This window comes from Rhinolophus hipposideros, assembly GCF_964194185.1.
Source record: "Rhinolophus hipposideros genome assembly, chromosome: 15".
Classification (NCBI taxonomy): Eukaryota; Metazoa; Chordata; class Mammalia; order Chiroptera; family Rhinolophidae; genus Rhinolophus; species Rhinolophus hipposideros.
In genome coordinates, this window is record NC_138061.1 from 62,937,009 (window position 1) to 62,964,158 (window position 27,150).

Sequence of the window (27,150 nt, forward strand, 5' to 3'; positions counted from 1 at the left end):
TCTAGTTCTCCTTTTTTTCCACATTAGTATTCTGCTTTATTTAAAATTTTAAAAAATCTTTATTAAATTTATTGGGGTGACATTAGTAAAATTATATAGGTTTCAAGTGTACAATTCTATAATACATAATCTATATATTGCATTGTGTGTTCACCACCCAGAGTCAGTTCTCCTTCCATCACCATATATTTGCCCCCTTTTTTGCTCTTCTACCACCCTCCTTCCAACTCTTACTCTAATTCTCTTAAGTAAATACATAGGAGTAGAACTGCTGATTCATATGGTAGGTATATGCCTAACTTTATAAGGAACTGTTTAACTCTCTTCCACGGTAGTAGGTGGGAAAAGATATAGTGTTATAGTTTTAACTCACGTTTTCAAATGATTAATGATGTTGAGCATCTTTTCAATATTTGTCACTTGTACACCTTCTTTGGTGAAGTGATGCCCAAGTCTTTGCTCACTTATTTTTGGGTTATTTGTCCTCTTATCAAGTTGTAGGAATTCTTTATATATTCTAAATGCAAGTCCTTTGACAAATAAATGTTTTGAATGTATTTTTCTCTCAGTCTGTTGCTTGTTTTTCATTTTTATAATAGTGTGCTTTGAAGAGCAATTTTTTTTTTGATTTGATGAAGTCCAATTTGTTGTTTTTTTTTTTTTCTTTTATAGTTTGGGGGTTTTCTGTCCTATTTAGAAAAACTTTGCCAAACCCAAGGACACTAAATTTTTCTGTTAGGTTTTCTTCAGAAATTTGATGGTTTTAAATCTTACATTTAGGCCTATGATCTATTTTGAATTAATTTTTATAGAAGGTGAGGGTCGGGGTTCATTTTGTGGTGTAAGAATATGCAATTGTCCAGGACCGTTTACTGAAAGGTTATCCTTATTGACTTGCATCCTTAAATTCAGATGTTATCATCTGCTCTTCCTCCTGATGTGACTGAAGATAGCATTTGATATGTGTTAAATGTGGTCTGACAAGTGGAAAACTAATAGAAATCTAAGTAACTATCATTATTAGTTAGTTCTGAGTAGATCTTGACCCAGAGACAAGTAACAGAAAAAGTTTTACTAGGCCAGGAGTCAGAGAACCTGACATGTGCTATGGCTCCACTCCTTTTTTAAGCCTTTGAAATATCTTTTAACCTCAGAACTTATTCCCTCATCTATAAGACAAGAAAAACAATACCTGACCGGTATATTTCAGAGGCATTTTATGAAGATTATCCATTTTTAAATGCTTCATAAATTATAAAGTGCTATAGAAATGTCTTTACACTTGAAAATTCCTGGACTACATAATGCAGTCCATTGTTGCTTTACATGATAGTACAGGGCCATAAATTTAACTGTGCATGCTGAAGTTGTTAATAATCTTAATTAACAACTTAAAGATCTTAATAACCAAGGGGGGAAATTATGATTGTTCCATAACCCTTAAAAATGTTTGCCAAAACATTAGAAACCCTTTTACTGTTGGTTATAAATGTACAGGGAAGTGGAAAAATAGCAAAAATAATATTTATAACACTGGAATTTAAAACATTAGAAACATTGAGAATTAGAGCAATTACTTTGTTAAAAAAGAACACTTATCAAGAGTAGTTTGAATAGTGTTTGCCTCTTCTTTTCATCACATAACTCATAATACACACTGAACATTTTTTCTATGCCTTGGTGAACTATCATACTCCCTAGTTTGGATAAGTTTCCACCATTTTATCCTTTGCACTCACAATGTTGTGGAGTAGCACCAATATTTTATTTAATGTGAAGTTTTTTTGCCACTATCATTTCCTCTAGGACACCGTCATGCTTTCTGTCACAAACACTTTCCTCATTCATGTCAATGAATTCCCCTTCAACAAGTTCTTCTGGCTTCATATCTGGAGTGTCTCAATTGGTAGGAGCATCAGCATTTCCCTGGTCAGCTATTTCTTCTATAATTCTATGTTCTGTTAGAATTTCATTTCCATTTTTCCCTTTTTTTGCTTCAATTTCATCTTTGTTGGTCAATTCCCTCTTTTGATTATCCATATCCAGTAAAATGTTATATGGGTTTATCATTGAAAGATAAGACGGCAACACAACATACTTTGCTGTCTGTCGTGAGCTGAATAACCAGCACACAGTGATGAACTGCTGATATTTTAAAAGAATTGACATGGTTTATCACTGATGAAGATGTGCATTTATTATATATATATAGTAATTTGTGGACAGAAGAGTTAGCGGTGAAGTTTGTACTTTATGCAATTACTCATAGCTAATGTATGGTGATTACTTCTATCTGAATCATGTTGCTGAGGGGCTGGTGTTATTTAACTAAACACAATAACTGAAATTTGTGCATATGGGAGCCATGCAAAGTAAGGACTGCCTGAACTTACAGTGTCCCAGGATGTGGGAATCCCCCATTTAGTGCTCTCAGCGTTTGAAGAGGAGGGAAAATTAGTTATTTCTTTGGCTTCCTTGTTGTGATTCTTCAGGAACTTCCTCTATGAATTCCAGAAATGTGTGGTGAAGAAATCAAAAAAACTTTCCAGGGTTGTCACTTAAGTAGGCTAATTTTAAATTAAATTACACTGCAGCATCAGGTACATAAATCAGCGGACTTCAAACCAGAACTGGGTCAAATAACAGTTGATTTTCTTTTAAGAGAAAGTCAAAAAGGTTTACATGATTTTCCTTAGTTTTAATCATTTAACTTTAGCTTTCATATCTTTGCACCTGTTTAGTTGTTACTCTTCTTGTACCCAGAATAAAGAGTTCAAGTCAGATCAAACGTTAAATATACCCATATCCTAAGATGAATTTCTTATACTCCAAGAGGCTCATTTTAAAGGTCTGCTAGCATTCAGTCTCATTGAGGGCTAATTGCACGTGTACGGGTAGGAATTATATAATCGGAACCTCTAATCTCTCGGAGTAGAACCAATTTGTGCGCATTCTCTCTTAAAATAATGGTTCTCTTTTAAAAAGTCTAATAATGATTCATCACCCGATGTTAGAAATATTCATTAATGCACTTCTTTACACTCTCCTTATAGAAGAGAGAATAAATGATTTTAACTATCTTGTAAAAGTACTTATTGCTTTTATAATCATAGTTATTTCAGAACTAAATGAACCAACTAAACATGAAGGTATTTATTCAATGATGGCTGTCACCATATTCTACTCTGATTTTTATAACCACCTGACGTCTAGTGGGAAAAACAAGAACATAAATAGATAATTCAAATATAGTTTGGTAATTTGGGGAGAGCAGTCACAAGATGGTAGAGACTATTAGAGAAATACCCAATCTAGCTTTGAAGAAAGCAAGAAAGGTGTGGCTGAGCTAGCTCTGAAAGAATTACCTCCACAACGAAGAGAGGATGGATGGTTCTTGTAAGACCCACAGGTTCAAAGGTTTGGAGACAACAGAAAGAGAATGATGAATTCCAGAAAGCAAAAGAAGTTCTGTGAGAGAGCTGAGGCTAAAGAGGTAAAATTCATGCCTTGCTAAAGAACTTTACCATGATAGAAACAGAGAGGCAAAAAGCTTAAAAAAAAAAAAAGAGTAACATGTTCTGATTTGCATTTTAGGAAAATCATTTCAGTAGCTGCTGCGAGTAGATGGGAGTGGAGACAGGCCAGCGGAGAGATGAAACAGGCTCAATCTAAGTACTCCTAAGCAGCAGGGGGAATTGAGAGGTGGGAGAGGATTCCAGAGGACCAAGGAGGGAGAATCAAAAGAGCTTTGTGACTACTTTTGGATACTGCAGATGACTCAAAGTTTTCTGGTTCGGACGGTTGGGTAGTTGCATTAAATAAGTGGTATAATAAAGGAGGAAGGTCAAGTTGGAGGGGAAAGAAAATGTTCTTTAACTTGGAAAAATTTTGACTCTGAAAGGAATGTAAGGCCTAGAATGAGATTTCCGGCCTAAGATGAAAAATGTGCTGTGTTTTGTTTCTGCTCTTTGAATGGCCTGGGACAGATAAATCCTATGAGTAACTAACTGGGTGGGAAGGGAAGTGGCACTAGCTTGAATCAGCACAGGGAGGTAAAGTGCAGGGCCCTTTGGAGACACTCAGAGGGCAGCCTTCTGCTGGTAGACTGATAGCTTCATTGTCCAGAACAAAGAACATCAATAGCCCCACTGTATCTGCATGTCTAAACAAAATGGCCCGGGAAGGTATCCGGGCTTGGGCTACCTAAAGTGACAGACATATCAGACTATTAGACTTTGTTTTAGATGATCCATAGTTGAGAAGTAGCAGAGCATAATAACAAGGTTGAAGGACTTCTGCAAATAAACCTGTGACAGTGGCTGGAAGATATACCTGGAATAGAAGACTTGACCTTTACCATGTTCTAGCATATCCAAAAATATGCCCAGGCCCCCCACTGCTACAGCTCCTCAGAAAGGTCACAGGTCAAAAGGCCTACCACTAAAAGCCATACAACCCACTTTTCATCTTTTCCCAAATACAAACAGAAAAATAAAATCATTTTCAGCTTACATGGAAGAATATCTCGATATCTGTTTTTGTCTCTGTTGCATGGTTCATTCCCAGAGTTGAACTCACCAGGCAGATTCTTACTTTGTAAATTCTTTAAAAGGTAAGAAATGTAAGTCATGTATTTACTATAACAAAACATAAATAAAAATAAAAATAATCTGACTTTGTTTAGTGTTCATGATCCTTAACACAACATGACATGAACTTATGTTAGATGTGTTGCACAGTAAGTGGAGAAATCAGAATAACATCTAAAAAGTACTATAGAAAATATCTCAGATTTCAGATGTAAATCAACAAGTTACTTGATAAGAAAATGTTAAACTCTTGGAGATCATTTTTACCTTGAACTTCAATATTTTTCAACTTTCCTTAAAAAAATTCAATACAGAATATTCACTTCTTTGGACCTACCCATAAATCTATCATTTTATAGACAAAAATAATAAAATAACAGCAACAAAATTATATAAACATATGAACAAAAAATATATAAACAGTCTCACAATTATTCCTTGTCCCATGAAGAAATTATAGCTAGGACACCAATTAAAGAATTCTTCCCTTCAAAAAAATTTCTTTACCAAGCGCAAATTCAACATTTACTGAACATTTAGCATACATTTGGCACTGTTCTAGATATTAGCATACAAAGATGAATCAGAATCTGAAAATGGCTTCATCCTAAAGGAGTTACCAGAGTGGTTGGAGAGTCAGACACATGAACCATGTCCAGGGACACCATTATAGATGACAGCTCTAGGTAGTACTTGAAGAGACCGGAAGGAAATCTCCCAGAAAGGAAGTAGCATTTGAACTAGGCCTTCCTGAGTCATCAGAAGTTACTCACATGAAAGTCTGCATGTGTGGAAGGAAAGAGGAGCAGAGGTGAATGGCTACCATTCAAGGCAGGAGGACAGGAATAAGGGCATGGAGGCATGTACATCCTCTCGGGAAACAGAGAACAGTATGGTACAAGAGCACACGATGTCGCCCAAAGGGTAAAACTACCTGGAAGGCCTTGTTTCACACACAAGAGAAATTGAGATGTATCTAGTCGTACTCTATTTGTGGAGAAAGCTTTAGAGCCTGTACATTTTAAAGCGCTTCGGTAACTATTGGGTAGCCAACTTGGCACCACAGTCTTCAAAAAAAGGTTGGCAACTCGTGCCATGGGGAATGAGGAGCCAGTGATGGTTTTAAGTAGTGGAATAATATAATCAGATTACCTTTTTAATCTTTCTGCAAACCAATTCTAAAGTTAACCTGGAAAAAAAAATCTGTAGGAAGAACCAGCACAATTTTGTAAAAAAAATTAATGAGGAAAACCTAGTCTTAACAGATGGTAAAAATAATATAAAGCTATGCTAATTAAAAGAGTTTGGTACCAGTATGTGAATAAACAAATCAATGGAAAAAGTCCAAGAATAAATTTAAATGTATGTGGGACTTCAGTATATTGTAAAAGCAGCATTTAACGTCACTGAAGAGAAGTTTCCAGAGAACCTTGGGACAACTGGATGGCTATATAATGCCGGGTCCCTATCAAATACCTTAAACAAGTTAAATTCTAGCCAGATCAAAGACTTACACATTACAAAAATCATCAAAGTATTAGAAAAAACGTGAAAGAATTATTATGATCCTAGAATGAAAGGGGAATTCCTAAAAAACATAGAAAACTCTGAAGCTCAAAAAGAAAAGCTTGCCATACTTGACCACTACAAATTAGCTATTTCTCTTTAGCAAATCTACACAGGCACACATGTGTACAAGTATGTAACACAAACAACAAAGTGGAAAACGTTACCACATATAACATATAAAAGGGATAATGTCTTCATTATATAGTTATTAATAGAACATTGGGCAAAAAACCTGGAACAGAAGTTCACTGAAAATAAATATGAAAGTCTTAAAAACATAAGGAAAGCTATTCTTTTGTTCTCAGATAAACAAATGTCTTTTAGATCATCAATGAGAAATCATTTGTCACTTAAGAAATAAGCAAAGATCCAAAAGTTTGATAGCACAAAATAGCGGCTGTCTTTGTAGGACTCTGTTCTGAAGAACATGCATATACAGAGGGTGACTGCTGGTCACAACAGCATCTGCTAATCTAAAGATCCATCACTGGGGACTATTTAAAGGCAAGAAAGTCTTTATCCATATAATTAACTACCGTGCAACACTTAATGAGATAGAGCTGCATGTGCTGATAATATATTTGGAAATTATTTCTTACACAGGAAATTTGTTTAAAAGGAAATAAAAGGTAGCATAGTGTGTAAAGTACATGTCAACAATTTTTCTGGAAGTCTATATGACAAACTTAATAGTGGAAAGGGAGCCTAGGAAGGCAAGGGAGAAAAAGAGGGAGACTTGATTCATTTTATAACTTTTCATGCTATTTAACTTTTTTACTGCGTACACCTATTACTTCAAAAATTTAATATTTAAAAATAAGAACAATGTACTCAATCTAAAAAAAAAAAAAAAAAAAGAAACCCCCTGGTAGTGACGTGGGAAAAGAAATCACATAGATATTTGTTAAGACCAAAATATTTACCATAAATTCCTGAATGATTTCATATCCTACTTTTTTCTGAAGTGTTATAAAACAATTCTTGATGGCTGACTGCTCATGAAAATTGAATATTAATGGTCGAACCTGAGCCAACTGAGTTAGCTCCCTTTCAGAAACAATTTGCATACCTAAGAAAGAGAAAAATTCACAATTGTAACTTACTTGTATGTATGTGCAGAGAGATTTTATTGTTGTTCTTGTTTTCTTTTAAGTAAAGTCACAGCCACTTAAAAGATTAATGGACGTTTATTTTTTCAGAGGTGAAGAGTCTGTTACTTTGAAAAAAAGTATCGTTGTTTTGGAAAAATCATGACTATTTACCTTGAAATTACACTAAACCCACTGTTCTTGGAGGAAACTGTAAGTGCTATAAATATAACAGATGGAGTAAAATGAAAAGTGTTCTGTTTTATAATGTGAATTGGGTTGATGTATTGACAATTATGCCAAGGCAAGCATGTGCAAGACTTTTCTCCTCCCTGAGACCAGTATTTGGAAGCCCCTGGAGTCTGAGATGAGAGGATGTGGAGAATCTAACACACTTCTTACTGTAAAACAGATTAAGTACATATGCACACACACATGCAGACATTCACACACATTACACACACACAGAGACACACACACACAAATTCCCAAGGAGAGACAGGATCTATATGATGTAATCAATAGAAATATATTTATATTTGTATTTATATTTATAACCAGTAACAACAGAAGAAAATACATTCTATTTAATACCACACATGAAATCATGTTTGTTTGTTTTTTTTAATGATGATCTTTTAGGTCAGGTTGACAGTCTAGATTCCACACATCTGAAATTTTACACATCACGTCCACTGGCCAAAATGTAATAAATCTAGAAGTAAATATTAAAAGAATATTAAAATTTCAGAATTTTGAAGTAAAATGATCAAGTGAAACCATTCTCAAAATCTCTGTCTGAAGCCAAATAATATGAACTAAAATCAAGTTAATAGCAGCAAAAAATATACAAGAAGCCATTTAGCAGAAGAATGGACATAAAAAAAGAGATGGAAGTTTATAAAGGTCTACACAACCCTGGGCACCTTCTCTGGTCTTGGAACACTAGTATACTTGAAAGCTTTTTTTGTAGAGGTGGAAGTGAGGGATTGTTGGTTGGGAGAGACTGTCACAGAAATCCTAAAAAAATTTCACAGATAGCTCTGAACGTAGTATGAGAAGAAAACTTGGAAGTGCAAAAGGGGAGATAATTCTCACAAGAGTAGAAGCCATTTTGATCATCTTTGATCCCCAACAGAAAAACCCTTAGAGCTTCCTTCCACTGTGTTCCAGCCTTGCTGGAAAAAGAAGCTGAGAGAAGGCAGAGAGGAAAGGTATAAGCCTGCGATGGACAGTGGGTGACTCCCCAACACTGACTCTACCCTCATCGTTAGTTAGAGCCATTTGTGATCATTTCACAATAATCCCCTTGCCAGTGAATAATTCAGCAGTAGGTAGGTGATCTGAGCCAATGGGAAGCATGGGGAAGTTTATTTAGGGCTTATGGGCAAGATAATTGAGCCTCTGTCCCATCTTTATCCCTTGCTCAGAAGCATAGGCCCTGACTACCACAAGCAGCCCTATTGTGACCATAAAAGGAATGAGCTGAGTATAGCAAATATGGGGGGGGGGGAATAAAAAACATATGTTCTTGATGACAGCACTGAGCAACTAATGATATTGAACCTGGAATACTTCCTACCTCTGCGCTTCCATTATAGGAGAAAATAGATTTCTTTATTGTTAACGTCATTTTGAATTTGGTTTCTTTCTATTGTAGCCTGGTCCAAGAATTCCAACAAGGTGTGCAGATCAGGCTTCAGCTATAGATAATGGCAATCATTACAGAAAGAGATGTCATTTAGCTACTTGGTGCTGACAACATCACCGGGCAGATTTGAAGAGAAGGTGCTTCCCCATTATGATCCAAAAATAACACAACAGAATGGTCTGCCAAGAAAAGTGCTACTTTTGCCACGATGAGGAATCTGAGGGAACTGGACACAACTGCTCTAACCACTGGCTCCTGGATGACACTACCTTAGCAACCATGAGGAATTAGAAAGTCACCGCCACAACTGCTGGCTCTAGTAATGTCCCACCACAGATATAATGAAGCGCACCAGGGATGTCTGCTGTGCCGTAGTGTATATCAGCAACATGGGTACTTCTCTACACATGTCAGTCTTTGCTAAGTGCATATGATTTGTCAAACCTACACTAGCTTCGAGGCTACCTGGGAAATATAATTTTCAGTTTTCTTTCTGGGGCCATACAGGAAGGTGCACGAGGAGGAGAGTATAGTCAAAGTTGAGTAAGCTGATTTACAATACACGCCACATGACAATTCAACAACACCCTTTCAGCATTCTGCTTCTTCCCCCCCCAAGCCTTCTACATACTTGTCATTGTATGCAGGCAAAACCCAGCCCTCAATGTACAGTTTATAATGAAGGATAACTAGATGCAAATAAAATGGAACGAGAGTCAAGAAGAATTCATTCATGCTCAATGAGCAAAATCAAAGAGATACACAGCTATACATGTTAGTGAACAAGATGGAAATAAGACACGAGATGTGGGGGAAATGAGAAATACAATATGGGACGCAAAATGTTTTAATCCTTTCTGAATGGAACATAACGGAACTTGTAGATCTACCATCTGCAGGAAGAAGTAAAAAGAATATTAATTATTTTCAATCATAGTACAAAAATAAGACAAACCAACAAAATGAAGTGAAAAATCAGTTTACAGACATAATAAAATAAAAGCCAAAAGTACATGATTACAGAACTGATAATTAAACACTGCAAGAAACAAAGCAGACAGGTGAAAATGAACTTATTTATAGGACGAAGACATATTTATGTAAATTAATGAAAAGAATAAAAGGAAAAAACAAACAAAAGATAATGCATATAAGGACTTCATCAGAAGCTCAGGAGAAATAGTGGGGACAAGGTGAGCAACTAAAGAAATCCTCCTTTATGGTACAAGTTTGGAGAGGGGAGAAGCACCTCTGCGGGAAAGGCATGAAGCCCCACCCAGTTTCTTTTTCCCTATCTCCCCTAAGGACCAAAAGCATAAGAAGTTGAGAAGAGGGCAGCAAACCCTAATACCCTCAAAGCACAGGTTAAGCCCCACTAACATTGGGGATGGAGAAAGAAGACAATCATCTGGGCTCAGGCCACAGCATACCACCTACCCCTGAAGAAAGGGCGGGGTAACTGGGAAAGCACCATCCCAGGGATATGCACCTTAACCAGGTTGGACAGGGACAACAGAGAATGCCACTCCCTCCCTCAACCAGGTTAGGAAGCACTCTGTTGCTAAGCAATGGACCAGATCATGGACAGGAACCTTCTCTGAGGTGTAGGTATAATAGAGAGACCTAAAGTAGAGAGCATAGTACACATTGAGGTAAACCCTCTGGCATGCCATTTTCCATCCCGACCACAAGTTAACAATACAGGAATTTGAAACTGGTGGCACACTGAGAGTAACCACAGCAACATCAAAACCCAAAATCTGGTGAATTCCTAACTAAATTATCTCAACTCCTCACACTGAACACCTACCTACCAAAGCAAGAGGCATGTCTATTCCTATTTACCTCAGTCTCTAGAAGACAAAATATCCAGATTTCAACAACAAAATAATTATATGACACACAAAGAAGCTAGAAAAAGAAAAAAATAATAATAAAATAAAACTGCCAGGAGACAAAGCCATGAACAGAACCAAAGATAAGAAATACATGTTAAAGCTATCAGACAATAAATTTAAAATAACTAAGATCGATGCTAAAGGCTGTAGTGGGAATAGTGGACGACATGCATGAACAAATGGGGAATTGCATCAGACAGATGTAAAGCATAAGAATTAAGCAGAAATGCTAAAAATGGAAAACACCATATTATAGAAATAAAGAATGCCATGAATTCTTTATTCATGAATACGCTTGATACCAGCAAGAAAAGAATTAGTGAACTTAAAAATAGGTCAACAGGCATTACTCAAACTGAAAGAGAAAGAAGAGTAAGGAGGGCACAGAAGAGACCATCCAAGAGTTACAAGCCAATATCATACAGACTAATCTTCCTGTAACTGGAATCTCAAAATAGAAGAGAAAGAAAGAGAGAGAGAGGGAGAGAGAGAGAGAGAGAGAGAGAGAGAGAGAGAGAGAGAGAGAGAGAGAGAGAGAGAGAGAGAGAATGGGAATCAATAAATATTTGAAACAATAATGGTTGGGGATTTATTTTCCAAAATAAATGAGACACCAAGATTCAGATCCAAAAAAGCTCACCATAAACAATGTTGAGAGAAAACAATCCAAAATTTTATAACCAACAAAAATATCTTTCTGAAAAAATAAAGAAGAAATTAACACTTTTACAAGCAAACAAAAACTGAGGCAGATCATTAGTAGCAAAGTTGCACTATAAGAAATGTTCAAAGAGAGGTAAGCTCCAAGATGGCAGAGTAGATAAACAGTGTGCTTGCCTTCTTCTGTGACCACATTAAAATTACAACTAAATTATAGAAAAATCAACCTGGAGAACCATATGAAATCTGGCTGAAGAGAAGAAGTCCTATAACTGGGGATATAGAGAAGAAATCATATCAAGACTGGTAGGAGGGACAAAGATGCAAAACGCCCCATACCTGCGTGTGGCGATTGAGAATCACGAGGAATATCTCAGCTATAGAGGTCCTTCCCAAGGAGTGAGGGACTCCTGCCCCACACCAGCCTCTGCAGGACAGAGTACCAATGCCAGAAACAGGAGCTTCCACAATATCTGGTTGTGGGGATTCTGACCAACTGGGTGGGAACCCAGATATCCTCAAAGTGCCCATGCACAGAATCACTCACCCACAGGCACTCACCCTAAGCTCTGCCAGAGGGACAGTGACTCGGGAGGCATCAAAGACATACAGGGAGATACTGAGTTGTGTGGCTTCGGGACAAAGACTGGAGGGACAGTCACCATTTTCCCTGTGTAGTATCTTCCTTTCATATAGCTGTGGCAGATGGGTACCATCTTTCCTCTGTTGAGCCCTTCCCTATGCAGCCAAATCTGAATCTGCATTGGCCTGGTGAACTCTGCTCGCTCCACCGTGGTGACACCTTGGGATACTGCCCCATCCAACTTGCACAGTGCAGGAGGCTCTTTTTCAACCAGCAGCCAGTCCCACACATGTTGCACTCTTTCTTGGACAATTCTTGGGGATCTGTGGGCCCCAGGGGGGTGGTAGCTGGCTTCGATATGTTCTAAGACTTTGCTCAGTAGCTACAGCCTCAGCGTTGGTATCAAACAAGAATCTATATTAACCTGGTGAACACCACTCATTGCACCCTACTGACTCCCTGAGACCCCTCCTAACCAAATCATGTACTGCTCAAAGCTGTATCAGTAAATGAGCCTTATGGGAGCTGCAGGCAGCCGCAGACCTTGTCCTGGGCTTTTGCACAGCTACCCCGGGCCCAGTACTTGTGGCAGCCATCCTTGGTTCCCAGTGTGACCTCTCCCACATGTCTCCAGGTCCAGCACAAAGAGAGACCAACTGTGGATGGTGTTGTAACTCCTACCAGGTAGGTGCTAGCTGGTCACAGGCAGTGGCTGACCTGGGCCTGCACCAGAGCCCCTGCCAAGAGAACCTAGAACCAACATACCTAGAGACTGGCTTCAGACCACAGCAGAGCACCACCCAATCAGCCCCACAAGTGGCACATGCAAAGGGCTCTGCAGGCGCCAGAGACCCCTGAAGTGAATCCCACTCCACTGTGTAAGCCCCCTTGCACAGCAGCCCATAAGCTGTAGATGTAGTCAAAACCCACAGCCAGTCAGCCTGAGGGTTAACTTCAATCACTGACATGCCAATAGCAATAAAGACTTAACTGTAACAGGAGGGCACACACAATCCACAAGGTCCACTCCTGGAGCACCCAGTGCAAGTGACCAGGGAGATTGTGTGTGTCCCTACAGGGCACATCCTACATAAGGCCACTCAGCCAAGACTTGGAGATGTAGCACATCTACCTAATAATATATAGGAACAAACACAGTAAAGTAGCTAAAATGGGAGGTGGGGGTTGGGGGAGAATATGTTCCAAATGAAAGAACAAGAGAAAACTCCAGAAAAAGAACTAGATAAAATGGAGGAAAGCATCCTACCAGATACAAAGTTCAAAACAATGGTTGTAAGGATGCTCAATGACCTTAAGGGAAGAATAGTTGAATTCAGTGAGAAGTTCAACAAAGAAATAATAAGCATGGATAAAACATAGAAACCATAAAAAAGAATCAGTGAGAAATGAAAAATACAATAACTGAAATGAAGAATGTACTAGAAGGAATCATGAGCAGACTAGATGAAGCACAGGATTCAGAGATTTGGAAGGCAAGGTAGCACCAAACACCCAATTGGAACAACGAAAAGAAAAAAAGACTTTTTAAAAATGAGGATATTCTAAGAGACCTCTGGGACAACATCAAGCAACAATTTTTACATCATAGGGGTAACAGAATAAGAATGAAAGCAAGGGATTGAGAAGTCATCTGAAAAAGTAATGACTGAAAACTTCCCTACCTGGTGAAGGAAACAAACGTACAAGTCCAGGAAGAGCAGTGTCCTAAACAAAATGAACCCAAAGAGGCTCTCACCAAGACACATCATAATTAAAATGACAAAAGTTAAAGACAAAGAGAATACTCAAAGCAACAAGACAAAGGCAACTGGTTAATTCCAAGGAATATCCCATAAGATGTAAACTGATTTCTCAACAGAAATTTTGCAGGCAAAATGGGACTGGCATGAAATATTCAAAGGGATGTAAGACAAGGACCTACCACCAAGACTACTCTATCCAGCAAGGCTATTATTTAAACTTGAAGAAGAGATAAAGAGCTTCCCAGACAAGAAAAAGCTAAACCAGTGTTACAAGAAATGTTGTAGGGACTACATTAAAAGGAAGGAGGGGAACATAAATATGAATAACAAAATAGCAATAACCATATATCTATCAATAATCACTTTAAATTTAAATAGATTAAAAGCTCTAATCAAAAGACATAGCATTGCTGAAAGGAAAAGAAAACAAGACCCATACATATACCATCTATAAGAGACCCACTTCAGATCAAAAGACACACACAGACTGAAAGTAAAGGGACGGAATAAGATATTTCATGAGACTGAAATGAAAAATAAAGCTGAGTTAGGTAGTAATACTTACGAGGTCTGACAATTCAGTTCATGAACTTGCCACCGTGTGCTTACATTGGCAGCTCTGTACAAACAGCTCGGTAAGGTTTTATAACCTTGGTCTATCAGCATCTCACAGCTGTGTTTGTGTCGACATGCGGCAGTGTCTTGCTGAGTAGTGTTCGTTCTTGTTGTTGCATGTTTTTGTGTGCTGTTGCAAGAATGTCAGAGCTTGAGTTAGAGCAATGAACAAACATTAAATTTCTTGTTAAACTTGGCAAAAGTGGAAGTGAAATCAGGGGCATGTTAGTCCAAGTTTATGGGAATAATGCCATGAAGAAAACGGCAGTGTACAAATAGATTAAACGTTTTTCTGAGGGGAGAGAATGCGTCACTGATGAAGAGAGGTCAGGGTAGCCAGTAATGAGCAGAACTGATGAAAACATTGCAAAAATTCATTGAATTGTGCATCAAAGTCATAGGCTGACTGTGAGAAGCATAGCAGACCAAGTAAACATTGATAGAGAAACAGCTAGGAAAATCTTAACTGAAAATCTTGGCATGAGAAAGATGTGTGCAAAACTGGTCCTGGAGGGGGCCAGCCTGGTGCCTCAAGCGGTTAGAGCTCCATGCTCCTAACTCTGAAGGCTGCCAGTTCAATTCCCACATGGGCCAGTGGGCTCTGAAACACAAGGTTGCCAGTTCAATTTCTCGAGTCCCGCAAGGGATGGTGGGCAGCGCCCCCGCAACTAAGATTGAACATGGCACCTTGAGCTGAGCTGCCGCTGAGCTCCTGGATGGCTCAGTTGGTTGGAGCGCATCCTCTCAACCACAAGGTTGCCAGTTCGATTCCTCGACTCCTGCAAGGGTTGGTGGGCTGCGCACCCTGCAACTAGTAACCGCAACTGGACCAGGAGCTGAGCTGTGCCCTCCACAACTAAGACTGAAAGGACAACAACTTGAAGCTGAACAGCACCCTCCACAGCTAAGATCGAAAGGACAACAACTTGACTTGGAAAAAAGTCCTGGAGTACACACTGTTCCCCAATAAAGTCCTGTTCCCCTTCCCCAATAAAATCTAAAAAATAAATAAATAACTGGTCCTGGAAGAGCTCACCGATGAACAAAAGCAAAGAAGAGTTGACATTTGCCAAGAGCTTTTGGAGAGGCAAGACGATGTTTTGGGCAGTGCTATCACAGGTGTACCAATGATGAAACATGGGTGTACCAATCGACACTGAAACAAAGTGTCAAAGTGCACAATAGACGTCAGCCAATTTCCACTACCAAAAAAGTTCCGTCAGTCCAAATCAAGAGTCAAAACAATGTTGCTAACCTTTTTTCATATCAGAGGGATTATTCATTATGAATTTGTACCAACTGGACAAATAGTTAACCAAGTTTACTATTTGGAAGTGCTGAAAAGGCTGCATTAAAAAGTTAGATGAAAACGACCTGAACTTTTTGCCAACTTATGGCTCTTGCATCACGACAATGCACCAGCTCTGCACACAACACTGTCTGTGAGGGAGTTTTTAGCCAGTAAACAAATAACTGTATTGGAACACCCTCCCTACTCACCTGAACTGGCCCCAGTGACTTCTTTCTTTACCTGAAGATAAAGGAAATATTGAAAGAAAGGTATTTTGATGACATGCAGGACCTCAAGGGTAAGACAATGACAGCTCTGATGGCCATTCCAGAAAAAGAGTTCCAAAATTGCTTTGAAGGATGGACTAGGTGCTAGCATCAGTGCATAGGCTTCCCAAGGGGAGTACTTTGAAGGTGACCATAGTGATATTCAGCAATGAGGTATGTAGCACTTTTTCTAGGATGAGTTCTCGATAGACATTAAAACAAAGGCTATAATAAGAGACAAAGAGGAACATTACATAATGATAAAGGTGTCAATACAAAAAGAGGATATAACCCTTGTAATGCATGCAACATACAAGCATCTATGAGGTATATAAAGCAAATACTGACCTACATAAAGGGAGAGTATGATAGTAATACAATCATAGTAGGAGACCTAACCACCCTGTTCACACCAATGGATAGATCTTCCAGACACAAAATCAACAAGGAAACAAGCCTTTAAATGACACACTAGAACAGATGGATTGAAATTAAATTTTTAGAGCATTTCATCCAAAGCAGCAGCATACACAATCAAGTGCACAGAGAACGTTTTCTAGATAGACCACATGATAGGCCACAAAATAAGTCTCAGTAAATTTAAGAAAACTGAAATCATATCAAGTGTCTTCTCAGACCACAATGGCATGAAACTAGAAATCAATTACAAGAAAAAATATTTCAAAACACACAAACACATGGAGGCTAAATGACATGCAACTAAACAATGAATGGGTCAACAACAAGATCAAGGAAAAAAATCAAAAGATACTTTGAGACAAATGAAAATTAAAACACAATGACTCAAAACCTGTGGGACACAGCAAAAACAGTCCTAAGAGGGAAATTCACAGCAATGCAGGCTTACCTCAAGAAACAAGAAAAATATCAAATAAACAATAAAACCTTACATGTAAAGGAACTAGAAAACGAACAGCAAACAAAGCCCAAAGTGATAAAAGAAAGGAAATAATAAAAATCAGAGTGGAAAAAAATGAAACAAAGTCCAAAAAAAATAAATAAATAAGATCAATGAAAACAGCAGCTAGTTCTTTGAAAAGATAAACAAAATTGATAAAACTTTAACCAATCTCATCAAGTAAAAAAGAGAGAGGATCAAAAGAAATAAAATCAAAAATAGAAGAGGAGAAGTAACAATGGACACCACAGAAATACAAGTGATTATAAGAAAATGTTACCAACAAATTGGACTATCTATAAAAAAATGGATAAATTCCTGGAAACATACAATTTTCCAAACCTGAATCAACTGGAAACACAAAATGTAAACAGACTGATTATTACTAATGAAATCAAATCGATAATCAGAAAGCTACCAACAAACAAAAGTCCTGGACTTGATGCCTTCACAGGTGAATTTTACCAGACATTCAAAGAAAAATTAAAACCAATCCTTCTCAAAGTATTCCAAAAAGTTCAAGAGAAAGGAACGCTCCCAAAGTCATTTGATCAGGCCAGCATTACCCTAATTCCAAAACCAAACAAGACATTACCAAAAAAAAAAAAAAAAAGTTATAGGTCAATACCCTTGATTAATACAGACACAAAAATCCTCAACAAAATATTATTAAACCAAATTCAGCAATATATTAAAAAAATTATACACCATAATCAAGGGGGATTTATTCCTGGGATGCAAGGTTGGTTTAATATCTACAAATCAATTAACATGATACAGCACATAAACAAAATGAAAGATAAAAATCATATGATCACATCAATAGATGCGGAAAAAGTGCCTGACAAAATTCAGCATCCATCTATGCTAAAAACTCTCAACAAAGTGGGAATACAGGGAACACACCTCAACATAATAAAAGCCATATACAACAAACCCACAGCTAAGATCATACTCAACCGGGGGAAAAACTAAAATGTCTCCTTAAACATCAGGAACAAAACAAGGATGGCCACTTTCACCACTTATATTCAACATAGTACTGGAAGTCCTAGCCACAGCAATCAGTCAAGGAAAGGAAATAAAAGACATCCAAATGGAAAAAGAAGTAAAACTGTCATTATTTGCAGATGACATGATACTATAGAGACAGAAACCCAAAAACTCCACCAGAAAACTATTAAAACTGACAAATGAATCTAGTAAAGTAGCAGAATAAAAAATAATATTCAGAAATCAGTTGCATTTCTATATATCAATAATGAATTGTCAGAAACAGAAATTAAGAAAGCAATCCCATTTACAATTGCATCAAAGAAAAAACCTAGGAATAAATTTAACTAAAGAGATAAAACTTGCACTCGGAAAACTATAAGACACTGAAGAAAGAAACTGAAGAAGACACAAATTAATTGAAGCATATACTGTGCTCATGGAGAGGAAGAATTAACATCATTAAAATGACTGTATGACACAATGTAATCTATAGCTTCAATACAATCCCTATCAAAATATCAATGGCATTTTTCTCAGAACTAGAACAAACAATCTTAAAATTTATATGGAACCACAAAAGACCCTGAATAGCCACAGCAATCTTGAGAAACAAGAACAAAATTGGAGGTATAATGTTACCTGATATCAAACTATACTACAAGGCTATAGTAATCAAAATAGCATGCAACTGGAATAAAAACCGACATATAGATCAATGGACCAGAGCAGAGAGTCCCAAAATAATCCCATGCCTATAATGGTCATTTAACCTATGACAAAGAAGGCAAGAATATATATTGGGGTATATTAAATAGACTGTCTTTAGACAGTCTATTTAATGAACAGTGTTCAGAACCCAAGTGGACAAATACATGCAAAAAATGAATTTGGACCACCTCCTTACACCATATACTAAAACTCAAAATGGATAAACACTTAAATGTAAGACCTGGAACCATAAAACTCCTAGAAGAAAATATAGGCAATAAATTCTCTTGACATTGCTCTTAGTGATATTTTTTTCTGCTATATCTCCTCAATATATCAGAAACAAAAGAAACAAACAAATGGGACTACATAAAACTAAAAAGTTTTTGCACAGCAAAGAAAAGCACCAACAAATGAAAAGACAGCTTACTGAATGGAAAAAGATATTTGCCAATGATACACTAATAAAGGCTTAATATCCAAAATTTATAAAGACCTCGTACAACTCAACACCAAAAAACCAAACAATCCAATTAAAAAACGGACAGAGGACATGAAGAGACATTTCTCCAGAGAGGACATACAAATGGCCAACAGACACATGAAAAGATGCTCTAGGTCACTAATCTTCAGAGAAATGCAAATTAAAACCACAATGAGATATCACCTCACATGGCTGTCATCAATAAATCAACAAACAACAAGTGTTGGCAAGAATGTGGAGAAAAGACAACCCTGTTGCACTGTTGGTGGGATTGCAAATTGGTGTAGCCCTTGTGCAAAACACTATGGAGGTTCTTTAAAAAATTAAAAATGGAACTTCCTTATGACTCATCAATTCCACTCTTGGGTATGTAAATGAAGAAATCCAAAACACTAATTCAAAAAGATGTATGCACCCCTATGTTCACGGCAGCACTATTTATAATGGCCAAGATATGGAAGCAACCCAAGTGCCCATCAATAAAGGATTGGATAAAGAATATGTGGTACATATATACAAGGGGTATTATTCGCCATAAAAAAGAATGAAATCTTACCATTTGCGACACCATAGATGGAACTAAAGGGTATTATCGTAAGTGAAATAAGTCTGACTGAAAAAGACAAACATCATATCTCATTTATATGTGGAATCTAAAGAACAAAATAAATAAAACAGATAGATACAGAGAATAAACTGATAGCTGCCAGAGGGAAGGGATGTTGGTGAGCTGGGTGAAAAAGGTGAAGGGATTAAGAAATACAAATTGGTGGTTACAAAATAGTCACAGAAATGTGAAGTACAGCATAGAGAATGTAGTCAATAATGTTACTTCAACTATGTATAGGGCCAGGTGGGTACTAGACTAACAGGTGGGATCACTGCATAAATTATATAAATGCCTAACCACTATGTTGCACACCTAAAACTAATAAAAAATAATACTGAATGTCAACTGTAATTGAAAAACAGTAATTTCAAATTCCATATGTAGCAGTAAGTTGCCCAAATAAGCTATAATTTTTTTTTAATTAAGGAGAGGATATATCTTTCTAGATATTACTTAGAACTATAATAATCAAAACAGAATAATATGTCAACAGGAACAAATAAGTCAATCAGTGAAAAATTTTGGAGAACAGGAAAGTATCTAAATATTTTGGGAGCTTAACGTATCATAAAAATGTATTTAAATATAGTTTGTTACGGTGGTTTATTTCATGAATGATGCTGGCATAACTGTCTAGTCAGTTTTCTAAACCTCTACCATAGTTAGCAATTAACTGCAGACAGATTAGTGACCTAAGCAGAAGGAATGGAGAGAAGGAAAGGAGGGAGGGAGGGAGGAAGAGAGGGAGGGAGGGAGAGAGGAAGGAAGAGAGGAAGGAGGAAAGGAAGGAAGGAAGAAAGGAAGTCCTGGGGAAGTTTTAGGAGAGTGTTTGTATGTTCTTGCAGTAAAGATGACCTTTTTAAACATTCTAGAAACCCGGAATGTTTATGGGGTCTCCATATGAAGGTCTTCCTTATTAAGGTATGAGGTAGGAGGGGAATTTATAATATATTTGTTAGACAGACAAGGTGTTAAGACTTCCAACATGTGAGGAGTTCCTACAAATTAATAAGGGGAAAAAATGGGCAAAGGATATAAATATGCAAATGAAAGAAGAGGCTAATAAACATACAATTGTTCTCACTAGCAATCAGCATAATGTGAATTAGAGTAATAAGGAAGAGCTATTTTTCATCCATCAGATTGGCAAAAATTAGAAAAAGGATTATCTGGTGATGATAAGAATATGAGAAATTGGACCCTTCTAAATAGCTAGAGCAAGAATAAATTGCTCTAACCTTTTGGTAAGGAATCTGGTATTATCTACCAAAATACCAAATGACCATATACTTTGAGTTAGCAATCCTACTTTATGGACTCTAACAAAATTAAAGCATTAGGAAATATGAAATATTTTTAAAATATATATTGCATAGGAACATATATTTTCCTATATATATTTTATATATGAACATATATTTTCATATATAAAAGTACATAGGACATATGTTTTAAAATATACGTTGCTGATTAATAAAAGAAAAAATAAATTGAGAATGGGTGAATTTCTTATAGCATTTCTATAAAATGGAATGTTAGGCAGCTATTAACATGTTAGAATATGCAGTAACCTATACACATAGTTTAAATTTACAAAATAAGGTAACAGAGTAATATATAGTACAGTTTTTATTTAAACTTTAAACAGAAAAATCTATATTTTTTATGTTCATAGAGAAGCTTAATATTTGTTACCTGAGTCAAGATTTTGAATGAAGAAATTACTTTTTCTTTATATCTCTTTGTATTGACTTTTATTAATATAAGCATATGTTAAGTTTGTAATTTATTTTTTTTGAATTTGGACTTTTAAAATATTTTGTCAAACACTGAGTAGGTACAAAATAATAGTTAAAAATATCTTTGAAGTGTAAAATGACAACAATATCCTACTCAATTTGAAAAAGAACATTACATTGCCCTCATGTCCCCATGTGCCCTTCCCCTACTCAGGAAAAGCCACCATTCAGGATTGTGCTGTCATTCCTTTGATTTTGTTGGTTTGTTGTGCTTACCACATATGCAAAACCACGTTTTGCATATTCTGCAAATTTATATAGATAGAATCCTTTTTTCTTTTAAATCTTGACTTTTATGCTGAGACTCCATCTAGATGAGTTTGTTCAGTTTCAGAGCATACAAATACACCACAACTATTCATCTATTCTAGTATTGAAGGGCATATAGTTTGGAGAGCTTTTTGCTTGTTTTACAGTTTACAGCTATTACAAATAAGGACGGTATGAATATTTTACATATGTCTTCTGGAGCAGAAGGTAAAGACTTTAAGATAAATAATTAGGAAAGGAACTGCTAGGGTTACGAGTATATGTGAACATTAAAAAAAGCAAAGTTGTCTTCTGTTGTGCCCCATATAAACCAATATTGACTACTGGCACAATATTTAATTTTTAACTATCAAGTATAAATTGTTATTTCACTGTCATTTAATTTTCATTTCCCTGATTCAAGATTAGGTTGAACGCCTTTCCATACTTCCTCCTCTGTGAAGTGCTCGGTGGTGTCTGTTCTGTCTTGGTCAGCTTGGGCTGCCATAACAAATTACCATACACTGGGCAGCTTAAACAACAAACATTTATTTCCCACAGTGCTGGAGGCTGGAAGTGTAAGATCAGGGTGCCAGTATGCTTGGGTTCTTGGTGGACGCCCTCTTCCTGGTTTACAGACGGCTGCTTTCTTCCTGCATCCTTATCAGTCCCTTTACCCCTATACAAGGACACCAGTCCCATCATGAGGGCTCCACCTTAAGACCCCATTCAAACTCAATTACCTTCTAAAGGCCCCACCTCTAAATGCCATCACATCGAGGATTATAGCTTCATCATACAAATTTGGGAGAACGCAAACATTCAGTCCATAGCATTCCTCCTGCCCTGGTCCCCACAGTTCATGTCTTTCCACATGCAAATTACATTCATTCCATCCCAACAACCCCAGTCTTAATTTGCCCAGCATCAACTCTCAAGTCTGAAATCCAAAGTCTCATCTAAGTATCATCTAAATCTGATATGGGTGAGACTGGAGGGAAGAATCCTCGTAAGGCAATAATTTGAGGGGTGGAAGAAATGTCCTACACACCTCGATGGCGGTGGGAGACCTTGGTCTAAACTGGCAGAACTGTATGCCAAAGGAGGGATTTTACCACATGAAAATTATACCTCAATACTTTAAAAGGGTTTCTTGTTAAGACTTGTATTTTAATAACTGCAGAGTATGATACTGCATTAATTAGATTTGACATTTTTTAAATTAAAAAACTGTTATTAGAGAAGATGATTCTGGCACTTGATGGGAGGTTGAAATGGGTGATCTCTAAAGATCCTCTAATGCCAAAGTTTTTGAGATATGTATGTGATCGGCTAACCTCACAAACAAAAGTTTTATATATATATATATGAACATATTAATTCATGCTTATATTTATGTTTATATTATATTTAAATGTAAATATATATACATAGAAAAAATTTGGAATATTCTTCAGTATTATGATTTATTTTATCATACATCATTCTATTTCCTTTTTTCCCAAAACATGTGATTATGTATAATCCAAACAAAGTTACAAAGTATACACTGTGCAACAAATTAAAATTTAGGAAATGAGAATGTCATATTCAAGTCTGTACAAATCTATAATCCCTAGTTTAAGAAAATGTAAATAGCTCATTTTATTAAAATGACACATTTAATATATTAAAATAAAGAAAGGATAGAAATTTGTCCTTATGAATGTGGGCTGTGGGGCACTTTCTTCATTTTTAGAAGAAAATCCTAGAAAACCATGTTGTCCCCATTTTAAAAGTTTTCCTGGCTCTTTCCTGCATTTACATGAGAAATATCTTTGTGCATGCCTTTGAAATACAGCCTCTTCAGAAATGTGCTAGGAGAAACAGGACAAAGTCGTACCGGGAAGCTGAGCAGAAACACTCTGGGATGGCCCTGCTAGCCCTTCACGCTCACTGCTCCACTTGTCTCTGATGAAGGAGCCACCAGCTGTCTGCATGCTGTGCTCATTCTTACTAGAAGATAAATTTATGTATTTGTTCATGGTGTCAAAGAATGCATACCTTTAAGAACCTCTGATAATCGACAGTAATTACTAAATTGATATTCACCTCCCTTTCAGTGCAGCCTCCCATTTCCTTTGTCAACCTGGAACTGGCCCACTTCCAAAGAGATAACCCCAAAATCCCAATGTCGGATCACAAACTCCATTTTCTCCCAGTTTTACCTGGCTTGCAAACTAGCCACGTTGGATCTATCCACCTTCTTTCCTCCTTTACCTACGCTGTAGGACAACAGTATTGGGGTCACCAGGTCTAACATCAGCAGAGAGCCATTTGGAAAATACTGGTATATTACTGATTGGTTTCCTCTACCATTCCTCCACTGCAGCTAATTCTGAACTACCACTCTCATAAAAAAAAAAGGAGCCCCTTCTAGAAAATGCAAGCCAGAAACAAGAATTCTTTCAACGTACTCTCCTTCAAAATGTATACTTAGATGCATCAACATTCTTCATTATTCCTTACTTTCTACCCGTTCAGAATTAATCCTTCCATGTTCTAACTCCATGCCTTCTGTCTCCTCTCAAACATTTTCTATAATTATCTTTATGTATATAAGCAATTTCTCCCTATCTCCAAATTCTTGCATATTATAAGGATACTTGGTTCTCTCTCATCAAAAGCATAGAAAACGCTTTAAACTTTCTATTTCCATCTAACTACTGCTCTACTTTTAATAGATTTTTCAAATACTAGCCCATACTTGATTTCTGCTTTCTTTCCAACGTCTCACTACTCAATGTATTTACTTATGCTATCTGCTTGGCTCTTGTTGCATTTTTATTTGCAACACCGCTTAACAAAAGCCTTTTAATTTCACTTCTGAGTCTAATCTCCAGTGTCTAGAGAAAATTCTCCCTAAAATCCAAATTTAATTTTACCTGCTTACTGACTTCAAGATAAACCAAGGCTCCTTACTGGACACATAAATTTAAGATGCTAGCAATCTGGTCCCTGCCTACTTTTTCATCATCTCTACTAATTTCCTTCATGCACTTCATGTTTGTTTTTTTTTCTTTTTTTGCTTCTGTGGGTAATTTCAGGTTTCTCTCTCTTTCTCCTTCTCATGTTTTCTTGGATTACCGTAAACACCTAATTATTCTCTATTTCCTGCCAGCTGTCTTCCACCTTGCTACCAGAAATCCTCCTTATCGATTAGATAGGAAATGGATGGATAGATAGACACTCCATCTGTGCTTTCATTTCATCCTAATAGACAGAATAACATGTATAGTCCTTGACTTCACATATATCGATTTCTTCACACTCTGGCTCACATTATATTTTTGGCTTTACCTCTCATCTTCTCAAGCTTTCTGGCATTCCAATACATACATATCCTACAACTCTTAATGCATAACACTTCTCACCCTTAAAAGAGATTTTCACAACTCCTTATCTTTGCTTAAAAATTTTCCCCCAGCTTGAAATTTTCTTCCCTCTCTTTTCACCTGCTAGATTTCTATTTATTGAAGATCCTAAACACAACCAAAATATCTTTTCTTCAGAGAGCTGGTGAGAAACTACCCCCCTTGCATATTTTTCTGCCTTCTGTACTCACAGTCCTTGGACTTGATAATAATTTTACCACATTGTATTTACATTTGTCTTTTACATGTCTGTTTCCCGAATAAAACTGTAAGCCAAAGAGCGAGAACTATGTAATATTTTGCATTTGTACCCAGTGCTCAGCAATATAATTAGTAACTACTAATTAGTATATACTATTAGCATTTAATAGTATCTGAAAATGCTTTTTGAATTACTATTATTTATTTGTTCATTTAATGCATTTCTGAAAGTTGTACTTACAAGGTTTATACTATGCACATTTTTATGCAGTGCTATTCCAGTGACTATAGCTAATGTTACTTAGAAATCTCTAAGGGAAAATAATAAAATACTTCCTTATTTGATGTTTTTGCATATAAATTTGAGCATTTTATAAACATGAAAGATGTCATTTCTTTTGTTTTTCTAATGGAAATTTACTTTTCTCCTGGTTCTTTTTTTTTTTTTCCATACAAAGTACCAAGAATTCCCCATGCTAAGAGTCCAGTTGTTTCTAGCAGCACATTGTTTTCTTTCTGGAAACAGATATAATTTCTAATAAAATGTCACTGTGTACTGAGCTTTACCTTACATCAAGTAAGCATGGGATTGCTGAGATGATAGAGAAATTGAATTCTGTAGGAATATCTTTTTCTTGTATTAGTATCATCAATACATGCTATTTCTAGCCAAGTCAAGTTGTACTTACTAGGAAGAGCTATATCTTGAAAAAGATATATCAAACTTTTGAGGGCCATTATTCACTGTCTCCACTCAGAGGACTAGCTATGAATATGAATAAATAGAAAACTAAATAAGCATATTAGTTATACCCTTCTGTAGTCTCTTTAAAAAGATCCTCATAATCACTATGTTGGAAATCCTGAAAAGCGGATTTTACCTCCTCTGAGTTAACTTCATTGGCAAAAACCTACAAGCATAAAAAAGAATACAAAATTAAGGCTAAGATTTCAGAAATATAAAGTTTAAAATATAATTTATATACCTTAAGAAAAACAGTAAGTTAAGAAATTCAAATTGGAAATTATAAAAATAGTCAAGGGGTTATAAAGTACAGCAAAGAGAATGTATTCAATAATATTGCAATAACTATGTATGATGACTGATGGGTACTAGACTAATGGGGGTGATCATTTACTAAGTTATATAGATATCTGATCATGATGCTGTACACCTGAAACTAATATAATATTGTATGTCAACTGTAATTGAAATTTTTTTTTAATTATAAAAAAAGAAAAACATTAAGGTCTTCAATAATAAAATTAAAACCATAATCACAGTGTGATTTCTTACTCCTAGAAAATCACTTGAAATATGTATCTTCTTATTAAATATTTTCTAATCTGTCAAACAGAATACAGAGTACTATACATATACAAGTGATTTTTATTGAATCACTCAAGTTATTTTCCCAATGTTGATAAAAATAAGCTTCATTTTTCTTACAAACAAACAAAAAACTTTAGCCCAGAGGGGATTCTTATAAGGAGTGCTTATCACATTTAGTTTGCTGAAAATATAAAATTCCCAACACTATGCTTTATTTGAGTACTTGCATAATCGAATCTAGTAATTCTAAGTATGCCTCAGCCATGGGATTTAGTCCTGTCCAATGGACGTTAGTACTTTGTTGCATTTGCAGCCTCCTGTACAGTACGTGACCCACTGCTAAACAAAACTGAATATAATCAGAGGGGGGGAAAACACATTAAAATTAAAGATTCAGTAATCAATATTTTAGTCCTCAATTTTTCAACTAATCCATCCATTTGACACTTTTTTCTGAAGGTCTAG

The 27,150-nt window shown here is 36.4% G+C and overlaps 1 protein-coding gene across 1 annotated transcript in view; it reads right to left on the reverse strand.

Moving 5' to 3' along the window:
* The window catches only part of PTPN20 (protein tyrosine phosphatase non-receptor type 20), a gene marked incomplete at both ends in the record, with an annotated part of 54,019 nt that extends 30,302 nt beyond the window's left edge, over positions 1 to 23,717 (reverse strand). The window contains 3 exons of the mRNA XM_081075434.1: positions 4,513 to 4,603; positions 7,082 to 7,227; positions 23,621 to 23,717. Of these exons, the coding sequence (XP_080931560.1) occupies positions 4,513 to 4,603; positions 7,082 to 7,227; positions 23,621 to 23,717 (334 nt within the window). The remainder of the gene's footprint in view (positions 1 to 4,512; positions 4,604 to 7,081; positions 7,228 to 23,620) is intronic.
* Between the last annotated feature and the right edge of the window lie 3,433 nt (positions 23,718 to 27,150).